This window comes from Symsagittifera roscoffensis, chromosome 1, assembly GCF_963678635.1.
Source record: "Symsagittifera roscoffensis chromosome 1, txSymRosc1.1, whole genome shotgun sequence".
Taxonomy (NCBI): Eukaryota; Metazoa; Xenacoelomorpha; order Acoela; family Convolutidae; genus Symsagittifera; species Symsagittifera roscoffensis.
The window spans coordinates 40,000,838-40,022,221 of NC_087062.1; the positions used below are offsets into that span (position 1 = coordinate 40,000,838).

Consider the following 21,384-nt stretch of genomic DNA (forward strand, 5'->3'; position numbering starts at 1 on the left):
ATAACAATTAAGAGGGAATAGGTTATTATTCAACTTCTAGCTGCTGATCAGCGTCTCGAAACGTTTCATTATGCACATATAAACAAACTTAATTTAACTTATTATCATAAAAAGTTAAACACGAATATAAGCAAACGAACACGCAATCATAACAAACACACATGCATACATACATATAGATACATATCCACAATTAATATCCACAAACATAAGTCTACACGGCTGTATAGACAAACGTGAACAAACAAGTATATAATTATTAAGTATCTGGTATTCGTTTTACCTATAAAATTTCTTTTAAATATTCGAGATTCTTCTGGACAAATAACCGACGAATATAAATTGTATTTGAGTTATAGTCATACATTCAATTGTAAGAATACGTCCAACACTTTATTGTTAAGCAAATAAAAAAAATTATTCAGAAAGTTTTTTCATTCAGTATACGTAATTACATACACACATGAAAGCAAACAAATACACAACAAACAGGTAAACATATAAACGGACATAAAAAACCGAGTAAAACATTACACCTGTATATGGTATAATTTGTGTACCTAAAAGCATATGGTGGAATAACCATGCATCTTCTTAAGAAATGAGTCTCAAAAATTAGATTGAGTTTATATGGTCATAGTCCCTATTATCGAAAAATATCTCAAAATGGCTCATCGAGCGAATAATTGAAAACATACAGCTCCAAAATAACAATAAATTTTTATGAAATATATTCAGACAAAAACACAAACTGCTCGCATAGAATAAATATAAAGTATTTGTTACTAGTAAAATAACTAAAAAATTATTTCCGAAAACCAAGGACAAAATTAGAACGAGTTTGGCTATTGTTTAGACTTCAGATTCAGGTTTTTTGTCTCAAAATTGTTTCAGTGAGCGCATTTATTCACCCACACTTAAGTACAAGTTTACATGGAAACCATTTATACTCACAAACATTGTTTTAATTCCAAGGGGAAAACATACATAAATCACATGCGTTCCCAAACACAAACAAAATTTTTTTTCCTACTTTTATTGTCTGATGAAGTACTCTGGAATATTCCAGTAAAAAAGAAGCTTAAAATACATTAAGCTTGAGTTCAAGTTATAATTCCCGTCGGACTTGCATATGGTTTGCTTCGAAACGCTCAAAAGATTCTATAAGTACACAAACATACATACGACCTTTTCTTAGGCATATGTATTCACACAAAATGTAAATTACGTTTATAGAATCATAAGTAAGATTATACTTACAAAGGCAAACTCATACGGACTTTGAAAGTTATTTGGTACAATGTGTTGTTCTCTTAATGTAAATGGTGGAATATTCCAAAACATTTTGCAAGCTTATCAACAGAGAAGATTTTTTCTCTAGCGAAGCTAATGAAAAAGTGGATGTAATTTTTCTCTGTTCAAAATACATAGCTTAAATTAGTTTTGTCTAGAGGTTTTAAGTTAGCTTGCTTTTTGTTCTCTTTTGTGATTGTTTTTTTTTGGTACACAACTAGTAATAAGATGAAATCAGTAGATGAGTACCAGATCCTTACATTAAAAGACAGCTATACGTTTCAAATTCTTTTGAACACAAATCAACAAACACATTCATTATTTTGCAGGTAAACACACATTAAAAACACGAATATGAACGAAAAATTGTACAGAGATAGCTACACAAATAGGCACTCGAAGTCATACGTAGTCACAGGTTTGTGTAGTGTATACTGTCCATTTATAGTATCTTGCGATAATTTTTGAAATATTCTAGCCAAAGAGATAATAATTAAGAGGGATTTAGGTTATTATTCAACTTCTACCTGCTGAACAGCGTCTCGAAACGTTTCATTAAGCACATATAAACAAACTTAAAGCGCATTGATTCACCCACACTAACGTACAAGTTTACATGGAAACCATTTATACTCACAAACGTTGTTTTAGTTCCAAGGGAAAAGCATACATAAATCACATGCGTTCCTGAACACAAACCAAAATTTCGTACTTTTGTTGTCTGATGAAGTACTCTGGAATATTCCAGAAAAAATAAGCTTAAAATACATTAAGCTTGAGTTCAAGTTATAATTCCCGTTGGATTTGCATATGGTTTGCTTCGAAACGCTCAAAAGATACGCGGGCGCTCAAAAAGATTCAAAGTTGAAAACATAAAAAAAAGATAAAAGCAATAGAAAGTAACAAACATGAGCCAGCAAACACATGCAATTAAGTTAGGTTAATTTCAAATACACATGGATGCAAATTTAAAACTTACACACCTTTCAGACAATATACATGCATGCACATATAAATCAAACATTGCACACACATGCTTGCTTGTTACACATATTTGTCTTCATGACAATGTTTAAAATTTCAATAGTGATTGAGATATGAGATGCTGAGACTATACTGTAATACGAAAACTACATAAAATTTTTTCCCTTAGTTCAGGCTTTTTTGTGAAGTCTTTCTTATCTCGGGTAAAATGTTGTATAAGAGTTGTAATCCATTGTTCAAGCGCCCGATTGACTTTATATCAATTTTGTTTTCTGAATAGAGTGGTTACAGACAATAAGAGCTCAAATAGTCTCTACAAAACTGTTTTTTTTTTTCAAATGTTATTCATGTTTTTTTCTGATTAATTTTTCCTCATTTTTGATTAAACCTTGACTACCGATTTTGACCACAGTAAAACAATTGGTTTATGCATCTAGTTTTTCTAAGACATATTGGTTTCATAGGAGTATGTAGACAAATATGTCTTAGATTATTAATCAAAATAGAAATTTTAAACAATAGATAATAGAGACATGCAATCAAACTTTTCCATTAGTTGGCTAAGGTGACTTTTTACCTACAACAAGAAACACTTTCTGAAATTATTTCATGGTAAATTTAATTGATATACTTCATCAAAAGCGACTGAATGAACCATAATCATAACAATTAGGCAATTTTCAATTAATTGCGATAGCAGTATCACCTTCTTTGATTAGACGCGGCGACATCTGTTGCCTTTTGTTTTTGGTCAGGTTTTATTATTTTTTGGGCTATTTTTTTACATAATGAATCACTGTAAGTGGTTTGAAGAAATATGGGTGTATGGATTGGGGAATAGATGTACTGCTAGATGCATGAAGGTCTGGAAGGATGGATGACTTCATAGCTGAAAGGCTTGTTGGATAGATGGCTGGATGGATGGATGGCTTGTTGGATGGCCGAATTGATGACTGAAATGATGACTGGTTGGCTGGAGGGATTTCTAGATGAATATATTTATGTATGAATTGATCGATGAGTGGATGGATAGATATGTAGTAAAAGCAAGGATGAATGGTCGAATGGATGGATGGCTGGTTGGATGGATGGCTCTTTAGGGGGATGGATAATTGAATGGATTATTAGTTGAATGGATAGATGCCTAGCCGATTGGCTGGTTGATGTTGGATGGCGGTTTAAATGGCTAGATTGATGAATCTTCTGATGGACAGTGGGCTAGATGAATTGATAGCTTGATGAATGAGAGAATTGCTGGATGGAGGCTTGAAAAGATCACTAGATGAAAGAATAGATGGCTGTTCAATTGACTGGTTGGATGGATAGTAGGATGGCTAGATAGATGGATAACCTCATGGATGTTTGCTTAGATGAATGGATTGCTCGATGATTTAATGGATTTTTTAGATGAATAGCAGGACGGATAGGTTGATGGCTGATTGAGTGGATGGCTAGTTACATAGATCGAGAAATGGAAGAACGGCCTATTCGTGGATGGATAGCCGAATGGCTGGAATGATATCCGCTTGGCTGGGTGGCTTGATGAATCGCCCGCTAAATGGATGGGTCGATCGATGATTGATTGCCTCGATGGCTAGTTCCTGATTTGGATGGATGGTTGCTTGCTTAGATTCATGGCTAGATAGATTGCTGGATGGATAGCTGGACGGATGGATTAATGGTTGGTTGGATGGATGGCTTGATTGATAGATCGTTAGATGGATGAAATGATTAATGAAGGATAGGTTTGGTACCTGGTTGGATGGAACGATGGCTAGATGAATCGATGGCTTGATGGTGGATGGCTGCTTAAACGGATGGATTTTTTGATGAGTGAAAGTCTTGCTGAATGGATGGTTGGATTTTTGATGGATGGTTCGGTTGATGGATAGTTGGACTGTTATATGGAAAGATGGACTGCTAGATGGAAGGATGGCTAATGGATGGGTGGCTAGCTGACTGGTTAAATGAATTGATGGATCTCTAAACACCATCAATTGATGGATCTCTAAACAGTTTATCAATTGTTTTCAATTAAAGAATTGCGTACTTAATTCGAATTAGGAAACAAAAAGAGAAGACGCCTTGCATAATCAGATAAACAGTTATAAGATATTTTTCAAGAATGAATTAGTTAACCAGTATCACCTATAGTAATGAATTGCAGTCCTCTCATTTTTTTTCGTCAGAGCTTTACCTGAAACCAAAAAGTTTTTTTTAGTAAGAGGTAGACAAGCAATATTGTTTTCTCAAGGTATTTTCTCCAAAGAAACTAGTAGTACTCGAAATTATACCAAATTTTAAATTGGTATCTAAAAGTTGTCTTCGCTTATTTTGTGCAGTTTTGTCAGGTTTGTTTTTATAATTTTTTTAAATTTTTTTTTTTTCTCAGTTCTGTCAGAAGTTAAGACAAATGTAGTTGACGTTTATCGAAATGCAATGAAACTACAAAATGGCGCTGAAACATTTCAGAAATTGCTGTAGCCAAATTAGTGCGAGAGCGTTGTTTAGCATGAAACAGGTGTCATCTCTATGGAATCCGAAGAAACCGGTAGAATGTTGATGTTAAGGTTTATGATTTTTAAATTACACTTTAAGAAAACTAATTGTTATTCGAAAACAAGTCTTGTGACTAGAGAAAAGCATTGTCGATACAAAAATGGGTGGAGATGTTATGACGTTAATTGATTTGATCCTGCTAGTGATCAAAGCGTGAGTACGAAAGATTGGTTCACCTCAAACTTATATTGAAGGAACGGCTGATCTCTTTCTAACAAAATTAGTTCTGGATGAGTTTTTATATAAATAGGTTAAAAAGGGACTGATCTTGGTGAGGCAATAGCGTGATCAGGAAAACTTTCAATATGTTAGACTTATCTTAGAAAAACTCAAAATTCAATTTGTTGATCAAAGTCTTAATCTATGATAATAACTGATAGCGCTTTGAATGGAGAACTCTAGGTGAAACCAATTCAACATAAATTACAAGAGGTTTGAAGTATTTCATCAGGTAGTAGTATCTGGCTAAACAGTTATTAAATTGCAAAATTTTATATTGGAGAAGCAAAAAATCTTATTGTTTAAAGTAAACCCCATTTCTGAAGTTTGAATCCATACAAACAAAAGTCATATCAAGTTTGAATTGTGTATCCATAACTTGTCTTAGTTTGTGTTCCAGTTTCTTGATTGAATTTGCTCTAATTTCATTAAATGCTTTCCGCAAAAGTCGCAATAAGTTTTCAGCTGCTTTGTCGATAGCCACTATGTTTTGTCGTATAATTTCTAACACAAACAAAAAATTTTCCCGTGATTTCAGGTCCGCTTTAATGAATATTTTTTTTAAAATTTCTGTTTACAGAATACAGTTGATAAGATGTACTAAAGGTTTCTTAGAAGAATTGAAATTTTTGAACTCTTTTTGTGATAAAACCGTGGTTTGAGAAATGGCTGTAGCGAAATTAATGGGCAATTTTGGCTTTCATCCGTGTTCCTGCTTTTTAGGGATTTTTCGCAGACTTCAGTGTTTTAGCTCTCTCATACAATTCATAATATCTAAACGTTTTTAATAGAGTTAGACACGTTTTCAGTCTCCAATGATCACGGAAAATGGAAATGTCAAAAATTTCAAATAACCTTAATTGTTTTAAAAATTTCAGTGTTTCCTAATTTTTCCATGTCTTTTACCTTCATTTGGCTTAAAGTAATTTTGCATTTTTCTTCCGTTCAAATTGATCATTAGCTTTTGCCTAAATAAGGGTAGCGGCCGCCGCACTTGACTAATTTTTCTTTCTTCATGATTCAGCAAAAAAAAATATGCATTTTTGACGGAAATCGTTCACCGCCACCAACAGTTAGCTACGCTGCCAAAATATCAGATGATTTCTCATATACCACATATTCTGGTTGTGTTAGGTTCAAGTAAACATTAGGTGCTTATAATAGGTATATAGCGTCATTAACATTTAAACAAGCCAATACCCCAAAATTCAGAGTGGTCGCAAAATATTTCTGTTCAACCCCCTATAAAACATGTAGGAGTGGCCGGAACTGTAGGAGCTTTAACCCCCAAGTGGGTTAAAAGTATGTAATGTAGTGCCACATCGATGTCTTTGGGTAGGAGGTTGAAAGTATGTAATTTCCTAGCCACTTTTTAAATACTACTTCAATTTCAGACGTATATTTTTGTTAAAACCTTTTTTCATAGAGAGGAACTATAGACAAGGTGAGGTTTTACCCGCGATTTCTATTGCTCGAGAAACAATAATAGGTTATCAGCTATGGTATTATATTAAAACATCTCAGTATTGAGAAAAACTGGTCGAATGTTTCAATCTCTTTTAGACTAATCAACGCGCGGCAATAGAGTTGTTACCGAAAAAAAAAAAAAAAGTTGACCTCCATCTGCTTTTTTTTTGAGTTTTTTCAGGTTTTATTAGGTTTTTAGCATAATTTTTATCCGTTCTTCCTCTGCAGATTTTCAGAAGTTCGGAAAAAAGACAAAATTAAAAAATTAAGAAATCGAAAATTTTATAAGATTTTTATAATAACTTTTGTTTTTAGAATAATTAGCACCATTTGTGTCCTCATTTATTTTCCTGAAACCTAATTTTTCTATCGTCTGTTTCTTTTTTTAGGTGCCAGGGTTCTTGGCACTGACAACGCTACGCCCCTTCATTACACGTGCATCTACCGAAAGACAAGAAAAGCGGAGGTTGCAGAGGAGACAGACGGCGAGGATAAAGCGGCTGTAAAGCAGAGCAGGCTGATCCACTTGTTCTGTGGGGATGCTAACAGACCCAGGGCAGATGTGAACGCCAAGGACAAGTATGGCTGCACTGCACTACACATGGCCAGCTACAAGGGAAACAAGGCGGCAGTAGTGGATCTGCTGCAGTGTGGGGCGGACATAGAGGTTGCATCTATTACTCTTCTCATACACTTCAATTGTAATAACGTGACTTCAACAATAAGTGTTTGAGCATGTTGAAGTCATGTGTTTAAAATGGAAAGTTAGTAGTCAGAAAGAAATTTGTAAAAGAACAATGTCACAAATAATAGTAAAAAAAAATTAAAGCAAGGAAGCATTGGATATATAATAGGCGTGTGTTTCAAGTTTGAATCCATTAACTGGTGATACGAGAGCCAAATAGATATATATCTGGGCGTTTACTCGAAGGCAGTACTGCGAAGTTGAAACTTCACTTAAGTTTGGCGGAAGTTGATAGTTTTAGTAATAAAATCAATCATGGTTTCTTGCATATACAACCATGGTGAACAGTTAGGATATTTCGGTTTTTCTTTAAGTGTAAAGACTCGACTGAGATGACGCCGTTGCACATGGCTGCAAGCTACGGCTTTTACGAAATCGTTCAAATCCTTCTGGACCACGGGGCTCGGATTTACACTCTGGACCAGGAACAGAGCACCCCATTGCACTTGGCAGCTGCAGGAGGCCACGTGGAGATATGCAGGATACTGCTGCAGGATGCGGCCAAACAGGATCAGAATCTACCTAATCAGGTGAGGGGTATTGCGAGCTTCAAAGTTCGCCCGATTAATATCTCTTACGTTTCCCAGCCTCGCAGAACAGCATTTATATGGCGTAACCGTTGGCTTTTCAAGATTTTGTAACAGGACAAAATATAGGCTGGGAATGAGCTATGCTGACCCAGTTTTAGCGTTTTACGCTTGCGATTAGCAAGCGTTATCAAATCGGAATATAGAATTTTTCAGGTTAACAACTGAAGTAACTAACTCACTGAATCTAGTGCTCATTTAGTGCCGTTTTTGGTGCATAACATTGGCAGTTAAATAGCATCTGTTATTTGTGTGTGTGTTTAGCGTGCTGGATGTGTCGTCGTCGTCCTTTTCTGTCCAATATCGGTGGGTTTGCCTTTTTTTGTCCAGGAAGTGTTGCCAGAATTCTAAGATTTCTATTGGGTTTGTGATTGTCTTATGGAGGTTCCAATCTTCTGGATAGTGGTTCATCGTGACAGGGCAGTCATTCATTTTGTGTTCCACGGTCTCTTCGTCTTGCCCTCAAACTCTACAGTCGGTTTCCGTTTCATTGTCGATTTTAGCTCGCAAGTAATGTATCTCTGTGTGGTGTCCACTACGAAGGCGGCTCAAAGTGACCTGTTCCCGTCGTGTCATGTCCTCATCTGAGGGGAAATTGGGCACTGCATTGCTCTTGCAATAAGTTATCCTGCAATTTGGATGTTCCACAATAGTATTTTTCATGGTTTTTGTTATTTTAGCTTGTGCTGAGTGGAACGTCCATGGAATGTTATCTTGTGGCATAGCGCTGCCTTCTGCTGCGCATCTGTCAGCTTCTTCATTTCCCCATGATCCACAGTGGCTGGGGCACCACATGAAGGTGATACCGACCTGGCGCTCTGCGATGATCTTGAGGGAGTCAAGGACCTCTTTCTCCAGGCACGAGTCGGGGGCGCGGATCACTGGTGATCCTCTCCCGGCGCTGAAAAGCCGACTTCGATTCTGTGATGATGTGGATCTGACCTGCTTGGTAGTCCATGCTGGCTACGTGTTTCAGCGCGTTGATGGCTGTCAGTTCGGCTTGGAAACTTGGAGGTGAGTTTGCCAGCGGGATAACTCAGCATCCAGCTTCTTCGTCTGGATCTGATGGCGCTATCACTACTCCTGCTCCTCCGTTCTTCTTGCTGTCCTGGACTGAGCCGTCAGTGTAGATGTTGAGCTTGTTAGTGTCATGGTTGGATTTATTAGCTTCTGCTTTCTTTTTCGTCCCATCGTCTTGTCATTTCCTGCTATTGTGTAGACGCAGATGGAGAACTTAGTCCACGGCGCTACGGGATCCGGTAACGGTTCGGGGTCGCAGTCTTCTCTGAAGATCTTTTTCCAGATGTCGCGGGTATGGTCCCTCCAATCTGTTTTCTTCGTGCGTCGGTGTGGTGGCTTCTCGGCGATCTGACGTTTAGGATTCCTCTGGTCGAGTCGCATCGATTTGTCTAGTGCGTTAATGACCTGTCTAGTGCGTCACTGAGGAGTGGTTTGGTGTACCCCAGTCTGTGCTTGCCTGGTGGAAGAGCGCTTCTGAACTTTTTTCTTTACATGGTCGATGTGCGCAGCGAAAGTTATCTGTCTGTCATAGTGGAGACCAAGAAACAGTGGGTTCTGGGCTGTCATGATCGTGGTGATGGAAGGAAATCATCTAGCTTCTACTGTATTTGTCGTGAAAAAGGAGCTTCGCATTTTCCCAGTGAGATCGCGAGCTTCCAGGTAAGGCTCCACTCGGCGATTTTGTTCACTGCTCGCTGGACTGCCAATTCTGCCAGGCGGAGGGTGGTGCGTGAGGCATCTGTTTTTGTTTTAATGGTGGCTAGTGTTTGCGTATTAACAAGCGACCATAAAGCAATTGCGAGGATGTGGGCTCTCGCAATCTCTATGTCAGGTTACAGTTCCGGTACAAGTCAAAACGATTCCGGCACAAAAAATTTTCTCATTTTACTCATTATTTCACAATATACCTGTTTCGAGCTACTGTTCGCAGTTTTATCGATTGTGTTTGCGCATTGCATCATCATCATATCCGATTTTTGATTACGGCTATGTGTCTGTCCTATCAGTTTTTGCCAGTTTTACAGTGTAGAAAAATCCAATTTTCCTCTTTTTTGCGCATGTTTCATCCGCATGGTTTCATTTTCTCACGAAACATTTTTTTATGTTGCTGTTCTGTAGTCAATTGTTACGCTCGAGTTCTGGCTTTTGTTTTGTATCGCAAGTGGTGCGAAGATCTGCTTCGCCTCTGTGTAATTAATCTATCCAAAAAACCATCGAAAATTGAGTTATTCCTATAAATTATATATTGAAAAGGGGAGTAAATTGCCGCAGAATTGTTTCCGTAAACCGCTAATTACCCTCTGTTTTTCAGCAAAAAGTAAGATGTCTGTAATGCTGGTATGTTAAAAATTGGTTTGTGCCTTAACGTTAATTAACTTGTAATTAGTTACTGTTTTGAAGTTGCCTAAAATTCAAGAGCGTGTTTAGAAGAGATTCTTTCTTCGCCATGTTAGTTTTGATTGCCTATAATTACGACATCCATTATTGAGTTCAAGTAAAAAGATTCGACAAGTGATTAAAATCATGCAAACAAAAGCATCTGTTCAAGAGTCGATGAACGTAATTCAGACTCCTATATAGTTCGCGATGATTTTTTTTCTTTTCAGAAAAAGTCTTAAATTTGTTCAGGCTCAAATTTAATTTTTCGCGGTTTGACTTGATTTCTTTTTAAGTTCAATCCATTTCTTTTGTTAAAAGGAAGGCAAACTCCACCATCGAACAGCAAAGTGTAAAAGGTCACGGAAAACGTGATCGAATTCTAGTTTCGAAAGTGGAAATTAATTATCAAATTTCTCAGCGAAATACAAATTTTACCTATCGATCCAGTTTTTTCATATTCAGTTTGTTTTTACATTAAAATGTCAATCATAAAGTGTTCTTGAAATTCAAAGGGCTGTAAGACACTTTTTTTTTCTTCGAAATTCGACAAGTCAGTATTTTATTCTGTTTTTGTTTTGCCTTCATTTACTCTTTTCCAACTGTATGTTATAGCATTTTCAGTACAGGAAGGAGCTTTTTTGAAGCGTCTGCGTCGAATTTTCTTCTGATGCTGATAGTCTAAGGTGCTAGTCTGTTTCAGCTTCTATGTTCGAGTGACTGTTCCTCCCAAATGCCTCTTCATGTTGCCGTGGACAAAAATTGTCTAGAGGTAGTCCAGGTGCTTTTCGAGTTCGGTAAGTAATAATTTGTGAGACATTTTCTTCGTGGTTTCTTGAACCCGAAAGTCTCAATTCATTCAAGACGCTGTTTACCTCATGACGCCAGTTTTGAAGTTAACTGGACTTTCTACCACAGTATCAAAAATTCGCCCAAATTTGGGTTGTTGTTGAAGTATTGGCTTTTATCTACCATGAAGAGTCTGCGAACCATGCGATCATCTTCATAATATTCATATTGTTTAAGAGTAACTATTTAAAGACATTGAAGATATTAACGCTTCATGATATCGTGCATTTGAAGTTTAAGGAATCAAAAATGAAAGCATTTGTTTTTATCAGGTTGAATAGCAATTAAATATCTTTATTTTTGAGCAAATAGCGACGTCTGATGTGTTAACAGGAGCCGAGGCACACGTTAAAATGGAAGAAGACTTCAACTACCCGTTACACCTGGCGGCCCAAAATGGAGTTTTGGAGATGTTGGAGTTGGTGTACAAGTATGCGAAGGAGCAGACACACAAGTCAGACCCTGAGATCCTGAATGTGAAGAACAAGAGTATGGAAACGCCTCTGCACAAGGCTGCTTCCTTCAATAGAGAAGTGGCTGTGCAGTTTCTGCTGCAACAGTGAGTAGTTTTCGATGCCTGATTTTTTTATGAGATTGTTAGGCTCATTTCGGAGATGGCTGGAGTTCTGGAGATCGGTTTATTTCCAGAACAGTTTTTGAGATTGTCTCGTTCCCAAACTTGATTACGACTAATAAACATAGTATATAGATCTTGCGTTTTTTCAGGAAAAGTCTTAACAGTCTATAATAACTAAAGATGTGCATTCATACATATTGACGCATTTACGAATGAACTTAGGTATATATGAACTTTTGAGCTCAATTGAAATGCATCTGCTAAAAGTGACATAAATAGCACTCTCCAAGTACGAACGTGGAAATGACGCAAAAAATCTTGAACGATTTCTACTTTCGAAAGTTTAATTTACTTTTAAGTTTTAAGCTGAATTAAAACTTTAGCTGTTGATCCAGTTTTCTCAAGTTGGGTTAATGTTATCAAAAAAGCTCGAATCATAATTTTTTCGTGAAAATCAGAGATTTAAGGGCTTATATTTTTCTTAAAAGTTCGAACGTAGAAATTTACAACAAACAAGTCAATTTTTTTGCGTTCATTACTTTTTTACAGCTGTCAGTTGGCTATGTTTTTTTTTTTGAAAAAAAGCGACAATCATGAAGTGCTATTGGAATTGAAAAAGCTTCAAGGGCTTATATTTTCCATTCAAAGCAATATCAATCTCAGCAGTTTTTGATAAATATAGCTTTCCTTTTATCTGAAAAGCCTGGTTTTTTCACCTATTAATCTTTCAAATTTTCGTAAAATCCAATTTATTTCGCCCCATTTTACTTTGTCAAGTTCTGCTTTAATCAGTTTGGCGTTAAATCTACTTCTATGGGTGTTGTTTTTAGGTAGATCTAAGGTGATTTTTGTCTATACTACTGAATGTGGACTCTAAACATATACATATGGTTGCATTTTCAATAGCTCAAAGTCGTTTTTTTTTCTTCCGACTATAGAAAATTGGGAGGAACTTTGTATTAGGGTGTGTTTTATTTTTTCAACTTTCCACGCAAAATCACGTACCAAAAAAATCATCGGACTGGTCGGAAATAAATATCAATTTAAAGCCCTTTAAGTCGTGATTCGAACGAATTAAAAACTTGATTCGAACGACAAAAAAGTTTTCCATGTCGAGAAAAAAACGGTTTAAATTTTGATTTTTTTGTCTAATTTCGCTATGTTTTTTACTATGGTTTATTCGTTTTTCTAGTAATTTTTCTTCAAATTGTTTTCCGTTTTAGTGTTTTACTATGATTGCCGAGTTTACCCAAGTTCTAGTTATTCATTCATATCCTCTTATCACACCACGCAGATAAAACGACACTAATTTGAAAAAACTTTTTTCGTGTTTTTTTTTGAGATTATGATCGGAACATTCTGTGCTACTTGCATAGTAACGCATCACTTCATTTCTTTTAATACAAGGAAGACAAACTCTGCTATCGAACAGCAACAATGTAAAGGTCGCGAAAAACGTTTGGCATCACTTTATTTCCTTTGTTGAAAGGAAGGCAAACTTAAAAAAAGGCTTATTTCAAAAACTAGCCTTTCACTGGAAGTCACTGATTGTACCATTTGTGTGATCTCAAGTGGGCTCGAGTTGTCAGATATGCTTTTGTGATCTTAATTTCAAAAATCTTCTTAAGATTGGATGAACGTTGTTCAGACTCATATATAGGTCGCGATGATTTTTTTTTCAGGAAAAGTCTAAAATTTGTTCACCCTCATTTTTGATTCTTCGCAGTTTGACCTTTGATTGTTTTTATGTTCACTCATTTCCTCTCTTAAAAGGAACACAAACTCCGCTATCAACAGCAAGCATGTAGAGGTCACAAAAACGTGATCGACTTCTAGTTTCGAAGGCGGAATTGAGTTTTTTGATTTCCCAGCGAAATAAAAGTTTTAATTGTTGAGTACCTATTGAATGCTTTCTGGCATTGCATTATCTTTGTTTCGACCATTGACAATAGGGAAGAATTTTGTATTCTGGTGTTTTCAAATGTCATAAGCATAGTGGTTACTTCTAAATAGGTCTTTTTTTGTTCAAATTTTTCTTTCAGGAAAAAGTGAGGAAATATGTTTACGCCAAGATTACATTTTTCGCGGTGACCTTGATTTTTTTCAGGTTCAGCTCATTTACTTCGTTAAAAGAAAGGCAATCTCCACTAGCCAACAGCAAAAGTGTAAAGGTCACGAAAAATATGATCAACTTCAAACAACTTCTAGTTTCGAAAGTGGAATTTAATTTTCAGATTTCCCAGTGAAATAGCAAATTTACTTGTTGATCCGGTTTTCTCAAGTTGGTTTAATTCATCAAAAAGTCTCAATTCTAAATTCAAAGAGCTTTAAGACTATTTTTGATATTCGAAAGATTACAAGTAAGTTTTTTCTGCTTACTTGCGTTTATTGATTCTTTTTCAACTGTCTGTTGGCTAGGTAGGATTTTCTTGATTTTATATTTACTTTAGGACAGGAACTAAGAAATTTGTTTCTATAGGAAAATTCGCATCAGCAGGCCAGTTAAACACAGATATTTCTTTCGAATATAATTGTTTAACTAGCCTTATCTTTAATAGGATTTTTCTACTTATTCGAGCTTGCAAACGTAACTTGCTTTGAAGTTTTTTTTATCGATTAAACAGGTTCGTTTATTTCGAAATCTTGTGGCACCACGAAGCTTAGTGTGATAGTACGGTGCAACTTTTTCTTCAGCCTATGTCGCAAATAGGTTGAACTTTTGCAAACGTGAAAATGCTACTTTAGGTTCATTTTTGAAACGGGAGGCAGCATTAGCAGTATAATACCACGTGGTTTGGCATTTGCTTTGTTAGAAATAAGACCTCTGATGCTTTTTTTCAAAGTTTTAATCGAAATAAAAGTTGTTTGAAACTTTTAAGCGGAATAAAAGTTTTAATATTGAGTACATTATTTATTGAATGCTTTCTGGCCTCGCAGTATGTCTTTTTTCGACTGTTGACTATAGAGAGAAACTTTGTATTCTGATGTGTTTTTAATGTTTCTAAGAGTCATTAGCGTAGTGATTTTTGCAGTTTTTTGTTCTTAGCGATTTTTTGTTCAATTTTTTCGTTCCGGAAAAATTGATGAAATATGTTTACGCCAAAATTAGATTTTTCGCGGTAACCTTGATTTCTTTTCAACTTCAGCTCATTTGCTTCGTTAAAAGGAAGGCAATTTTACTTTTCAACAGCAAAAGTGTAAAGGTCACGAAAAAAATGATCAACTTCTAGTTTCGAAAATGGAATTTGTTTTTCAGATTTCCCAGTGAAATAGAAAGTTTGGTTATTGATCCGGTTTTTCAACTTGGTTTAGTTTCATCAAAAAGTGTCAACTATAATTTCAACAAGATTTAAGACATTTTTTTGAACGTTCGAAAAAATACAAGTCAGTTTTTCTGTTTACTTGCGTTTTTTGAATCTTTTTCAACTGTCTGTTGGCTAGGTTGGATTTTCTTGATTTTGTATTTACTTAAGGATAGGAACTATAGGATATTAAGTTTTATAGGAAAATGCACATCAGCACTGAATGCTGATTTCATTTCGAATATAATTGTTTAGCTGGCCTTATCTTCAAAACGGGTTGAATGTCCTGACCGCAGAATTCTTATAGCTCTTTGATTTTTCTACTTATTCGAACTTGTAAACGTAATTTGCTTAGAAGTATTTTTTTTATCGATTAAACAGGTTGGGTTATATCAAAATCTTGTAGCACCAGCGTACTGTGATAGTATGGTGCAATTTTTGCTTCAGCCCAGGTCGCAAATAGAAGTGCTACTTTTGGTGTAACTTTTGCAAACATGGAAATTCTACTTTAGGTTCATTTTTGAAACGGGAGGCAGCATTGGCGGTATAATACCACTTGCTTTGACATTTGCTCAGTAAAAAGTTAGGCCATTTGATGATTTTTTCATCAAATGAACCGAGAAAAGCTTTTTCTTCTTATAACAGTGGAGTGAAGTATAAAAATTACATTTCGAATTTATACTCAAATTTCGCTTTATACATCGAATTTATTACATGCAAAACTCGTCGACTTTTTTTGAATTTAGCCAACTTATATTGCGTAATTGCGAGAAAAAAATTCATCGTTATGCAATTTTTTTTTTCAATACGGATGATGGGTCCTAAACACTTTTAAAGCTTAATTACCCTTGTGATTAGCAAGGGTATTGCAACCGCGTACTAGACTTTTTTTCCAAGCAAACAACTTTGTTCACATGGCTCATCTGGACTTATTCGTGGTGCTACCTTGCTTCATAAGGAATTCGAATATTTAGCGTCACCGCCCACTTAGCTTGGAGGTCTATTATTCTCAGCTTATACTTGTCGGTTTAGTTGCCACATTTTAGAATTTTCTAGCTGTTGACAATTTTCATTGTAGTTGCTTTTAGTATTTTGATTTACTCCTGCAATTTGTTTCGCTGAAACATTTATTCGGCCCAAATTGTTTCGGCTCATAGTGTATCGGCTTAGTGTTCTAGTTTTGGGTCGTTTCAAGAGAAACCCAATTTTTATGCTCCCGTACGGATCGCACAAAATGCTTAAAAAAAATTCTTAGAATAGAATTTATTGTTCTAAGTTTCATGCAACAAATTTGTTTCCGGCTTTGGAATTTACAGTTTTTTGTCTTAGTAGCCGCTCGATAATTGTTTCTGATTTTCTATTAAACGTCGTCGTGTTTTCGCAAATAGAACATCCTTACAGACACCATTCTAAATTTTTTAGTTTTTTTTTTGAATATTTTTCCTTTTTTTGTACTAAGTGGCCTTCCTTTTCTATCGGATATATTGCAATGCTGTTTTATGTGGTATCGCAAGTGATGTGAAGTGATTTGTTTTTTGTTTTCAGTGGCTCTGACATAGATGCCATAGACGATGAGAGATTCACGGCTCTTCTGATCGCAGTGAGCAAGGGACATGAAGCTGTGACAGAGGTGTTAATGAATGCCAAGGCTGACATCACACTGGAGGATGAAAATGGAAAACACATATTGCATTGGGTGGCCGAGACAGAGAGTATACCTCTGGCCACAGTAAATATATTTCGAGTGTTATTAAGGACTGTTTATTTTGCTTCTTGTCAAAGTGAATATTGTATTCTTAAGACCCGAATCTTTTATCATGAAATGTACAATTATGCTTTTTCCCGGAGTCTTCCACCACTATATTTTTGCTAAAAAATCAGTTTAACAAAAAATTGAATGTGAAACGAAATTTATGTGGAAAGCTCGGGGACTGGATACTTTTGCGTTACCCCCTTTTCTAACAAAGTTATGTTATTCATTGGTGGAAAAGTGACCTTGTGTTTAAGAGTAAGGAACGTAGTGAGGACTCTTATATAGGTCTTGCTGCTTTTTTGTCTTGCTTTTTTCAGGAAAAGTCTGAAAATTTATTCACGCTCAATTTTGATTTTTCGCGGTTGGACTTGTGATTTCTTTTTAAGTTCAGTGCATTTTTATTTTTAAAAGGAAGGCAAACTCCACTATCGAACAGCAAATTTGAAAATGGAAACTAATCATCAGATTTCCCAGCGAAATAAAAGTTTTACCTATTGATCCAGTTTTCTCAAATTGGGTTATTTTTATCATAAAAGTGTCCATCATAAATTGTTCTACAAATTCAAAGAGCTTTAAGGTCATCTGTTTTTTTCTTCGAAATTCAAAAGTAGGTTTTTTTTTCTTTTTCCTTGCGCTCATTACTCTTTTCCAACTGTTAGTTGGCTATGTTTCAAGCTTTCGGTTTGTCTGTTTTAGAAACTTCTGCAGAAAAATAATGTGAAAGGGATGTTGTCAGAGCGAGACAACGTAGGTAATACTGCTCTTCACATCGCAGCACGAAACGGATTGGCAGACATGCTCCAACTGTTCTACGACCATGGCGGCGACCTAGCTTTGAAAAACGAGGACGAAGAGACAGTTCTTCATTTAGCAGCTGTGTACGGAAGGACAAAGACAGTGAGGTTAATTTGTAATTTGGATGATGACTTAGTGGGGTGTGAAGACGAGGACTCCAATACGGCGCTGCATCTGGCGGCCACGGAGGGTCACGAGAAAGTAGTGGGATTGTTGATTCACTATCAGGCTGATGTAGAGTCCAGGTAGGGAACATTTTTTCCTAGGACTACTGAAATTTTAATGTTATTTTTTTTGACGATTTAGTGTCTATGTTTTTTTTTGTAATAGCCTAAAGAATCCTTGAAGAGTTTAAATGAGTCTTTTTTCCAGAACGTAGATGACATATCATATTAGTGCAGGTTTGGATTTTAATCTTTTTATTGCTCAGTTCTTTTGCCTGTCTCGTGTTCTGTTCAATTTAAGCATTGTTTTAGGCTAATGCTCTTCTTATTTTATATTCTATATTCTCCGTTCAGCTTCTCTTTCTACATCCAACTTCGTGTTTTTGTATGAGAAACAGAAACTTGAGAATGCTATTTATATTTTAAAACTCGCATCCAAAAATTACCCTTTTTGGCAGGTTGTGAAGGTCTTTTGTAATCTTCAGGAACATCTCCCAATGGACTCCGTTGGACTGTGCCGCAGCCAAGGGCTTCACAAGGTGTGCGAGAATTCTTCTGGAAAATGATGCTCCGGTAGATGCTACTGACAAGTCCAGTATCACACCTCTCTATCTGGCCTGTCAGAACAACCACCCTAAAATGGTGAAGTTGCTGCTGGATTATGATGCGTCATTGGAGATAAGGTGTACCTCGAACGGAAAGAACCCACTGGACATTGCGATCGAGTCTCAGTCGAAGTAAGAGAGTCGTGCGTTTGGATTTTTGCATTAGTTAAGATGGAAATTTGATGGTTTCGAGAAAACGTACTTTTTCAAGAAAAAAATCAAAAAAAGTAGTGGCACTTCGTTATCTAAGAGTTTAATCAAGAGTGTTCTCTGCAGGCAGTGCGTTGAAACCATTCTGGACAATGAAGAGTGGTGGCAGTTTGCCATGCAGAACAGAACCGCTTTCAATGACAAGGACACGGTTCAGATCAACACGCCCATGCGAAAACTCATCCGTCGAATGCCAGGTCAGTCAATCTACAGTTTCTAGAAGTTTGAGAAGTGTTGCCAGATTCAAAGCTGGTCAATGAAGTAGCGGACAAGATTTTTGTTTTCATTTTGTCAACGAAGCACTATACTGAGTCATTCTATCTGATTCGTTGTTGCTGTTGCAGTAGCCTCGTTTACTCTTGACGACATTGGCTCCGTTTGTTTTGGCTAATAGTGGTTTCGTCTCGTCACTAGTTCAGTGATATTGGCCCCCAACGGGATAGGTAGAGCGTGTCACGAGAGTGGGTCATGCGGGCCTAGATAGCAAACAGTCCATATATTAGCCACTTTTGGGTCAATCGTGTTACGTTAGCTATTCAGGATGGGTCAGTATCCAGAGCGGAGATGTGCAAGTGTACGCCTAGCCTCACGTGAGAGTTTCTGTTCTTCTTCGAAGTTCACTCCTGGATTGGTCATAACCAAAAGTTTACTGTGGTTACTCTCATTAAAGTCTCATTGTTTAGTATGCAGATCTTTGAGGTCGATTTTGTATTGAATAATTGTAAAAACTGAATCAGTTGGCAGGAGTACGGCAATTTTTTGCTCGTATTTTGTTTTAAATGTTGCTTTCAGTATGCGTCTGCTGTTTGAGTCTAAAATGCTATGATCTGCGAGTTCCGGAAGATATGTTTGGCAGATATGTTTTCCGAAGGAGAACTGTTTGGCAAGCATTTCATTATGCTCCTGAACAGGGAGAATTTCGGTTTCATCGTGTAATTGATCTATAGTCATTTGTTTTCTAAGGGCATCGTTTTGAAGTGTAATCATTACGCTAACTGATTGCTTTATAAGTGATGGCTAGTGTTTCTTTTTGACATCACCATTTGGTTTTTGCAAATTGTTTGAGGACTTTATTTCTTCGCAAAAATTGAGTGCATAAGTTTCAAATATGATTATGTTATCATAGGTAACACTCAGGTTTTTTGGGATTTTGGATGTTTTTAATTGGTATCATCCAATATCGACTTTGGTTTCGTAGTTACTTTGGCAGACCAAGATGTAAAAGGAATTGCCATGGATTTGTCTTCAAGAGGAAGGTTTAAGTGCCTGTTCTTTAGCCATTTGTTGTGAAGTAAAAGTTGTAAAGCTCAATTGGATGTGGATCTCAAGCTAGTATTGTTATGTCATCAGCACAAGTGACTAGCTTAACATTTTCTCCTGTCTTTGGCATGGAGCTCATTTAGGTCAAAGAGTGTGGGCGAGGTAACACCATCTTACAGTACACCTTGCTTAATCCTTTTCATGTCAGATTTTGCGTCTCTTAAATTCAACGTATGTGAAGCGTCCTTGGAGATAGGTTAATCGCCATCGCTTGGTGTTGGTTGTTAATTCTGAGTTGTATATGTCATTTAGAAGGCCGCTGTGATTTACTGTGTCAAATGCAGCTGTTAGATCAAGTGCAACCATGAGAGTTCCTTGTCATGGTTTCTCATGATTCAGTCCTTTGGTTATGATGTGATAGATACAGTTAATGGCAGTCACGGTGAACCGGGCTTTCCTAAAACCGTCTTGGTGGTCTGCTTGTTGTTTGTGTAGGTTTAGCTCAGGTAAGAAAGTCTTTTCCTTAAGTTTGGCGATTGAGGCCAATAGTGCAATGAGGCGGAAGCTTTTCGATTTCTCGAGATCCTTACCTTGTTTAGAGAGGAATTATGCATGAGATTTTCCGCTTTTGCATAGCTTTGCGCCGTACTATGGTTGTCTGCGGTATCGAATTAGTCATTCACATCACCGAAAATAAATACTATATTTAAACTTAAGTTGGTAGATGGGTGTATATTTAAGTTTTATTGCGCGACATAGTTCCATTAATTATTAAACGAAAACTATGCTAAAATGCAAAATGAATTGAACACCGCAGTCATTGAAGCGAGCGTAATTTTGGATCGAACGGAATGGGTTCATATTGTATGCTATTAATGTCTTTATTTTCAGAGATGGCTGTTAAGGCTTTCAACAACTGCATCATACCAGACAAGGTGCACGGACCAAATGACGAAGAGTTCAGCGTTACATTCATTTACGAGTTCATAGACGACGACTATTCTATGACTAATTGGGTTCCGGAACCCTCTGGAACGTCGATCGATGGATCTACTCTGGAGACAGCATCAGCAAAGTCACCCGAAAACCAAAGTGACTTGGGATCCCTGAAGGACGGAGTGTCGTTAGCTGGAGAGGCGAAGGTGTACGTTGATGCAGATCCTATTTCAGGCAGAAATCCGCATGTTTTACCCGAGGCGAATAAATACGTTGATAGCACAAAGACATTGATCAACAACCACCCACTATCTGTCATGGTGAGAATTTGTAATCTCTGATTACACTTGCGTACTTTAGTGAGCGTAGTGTAAAAAAATAATACGACTATTCTTTTATTTCGAATCTAAGTCACAAATATTGGTGCCAATTTTAGTGGCACCTTTACGGCGTTTTGATTACACAGCATAGCTTGTGTTATAGTATGAACTCACTATTTTTTCCATTCTAAGTCGCAAATATTGTTGCGACAATTGTGTTCATTTTGAAAGTGTTCATTTTGATCAATAACCAGCTATTAAATACAGCCAATGCTAAAGATATTAACGCAGACTATTATATTGGAACTTCCTGTTTGATAAAAACAGGTATTATGAAAATGTATGGGATCGGGTTTTTTATT

The 21,384-nt window shown here is 36.6% G+C and overlaps 2 protein-coding genes across 5 annotated transcripts in view; both read left to right on the forward strand.

Moving 5' to 3' along the window:
- Positions 1 to 21,384, forward strand: part of LOC134844256 (DNA polymerase delta catalytic subunit-like) — a 471,945-nt gene that overhangs the window by 70,560 nt on the left and 380,001 nt on the right. For 3 of the 4 annotated variants that reach the window (XM_063860850.1, XM_063860859.1, XM_063860867.1), the window contains exons 4-12: positions 6,912 to 7,189; positions 7,582 to 7,797; positions 10,955 to 11,048; positions 11,434 to 11,659; positions 16,525 to 16,708; positions 17,429 to 17,772; positions 18,177 to 18,428; positions 18,573 to 18,703; positions 20,658 to 21,022. The exons of the other annotated variant lie outside the window; for it this stretch is intronic. In XM_063860850.1, coding sequence (XP_063716920.1) covers positions 6,912 to 7,189; positions 7,582 to 7,797; positions 10,955 to 11,048; positions 11,434 to 11,659; positions 16,525 to 16,708; positions 17,429 to 17,772; positions 18,177 to 18,428; positions 18,573 to 18,703; positions 20,658 to 21,022 — 2,090 coding nt within the window. The remainder of the gene's footprint in view (positions 1 to 6,911; positions 7,190 to 7,581; positions 7,798 to 10,954; positions 11,049 to 11,433; positions 11,660 to 16,524; positions 16,709 to 17,428; positions 17,773 to 18,176; positions 18,429 to 18,572; positions 18,704 to 20,657; positions 21,023 to 21,384) is intronic. 4 annotated transcript variants of the gene reach the window in all.
- Positions 1 to 21,384, forward strand: part of LOC134844317 (large ribosomal subunit protein eL32-like) — a 386,626-nt gene that overhangs the window by 70,556 nt on the left and 294,686 nt on the right. The gene's annotated exons all lie outside the window — the stretch shown is intronic.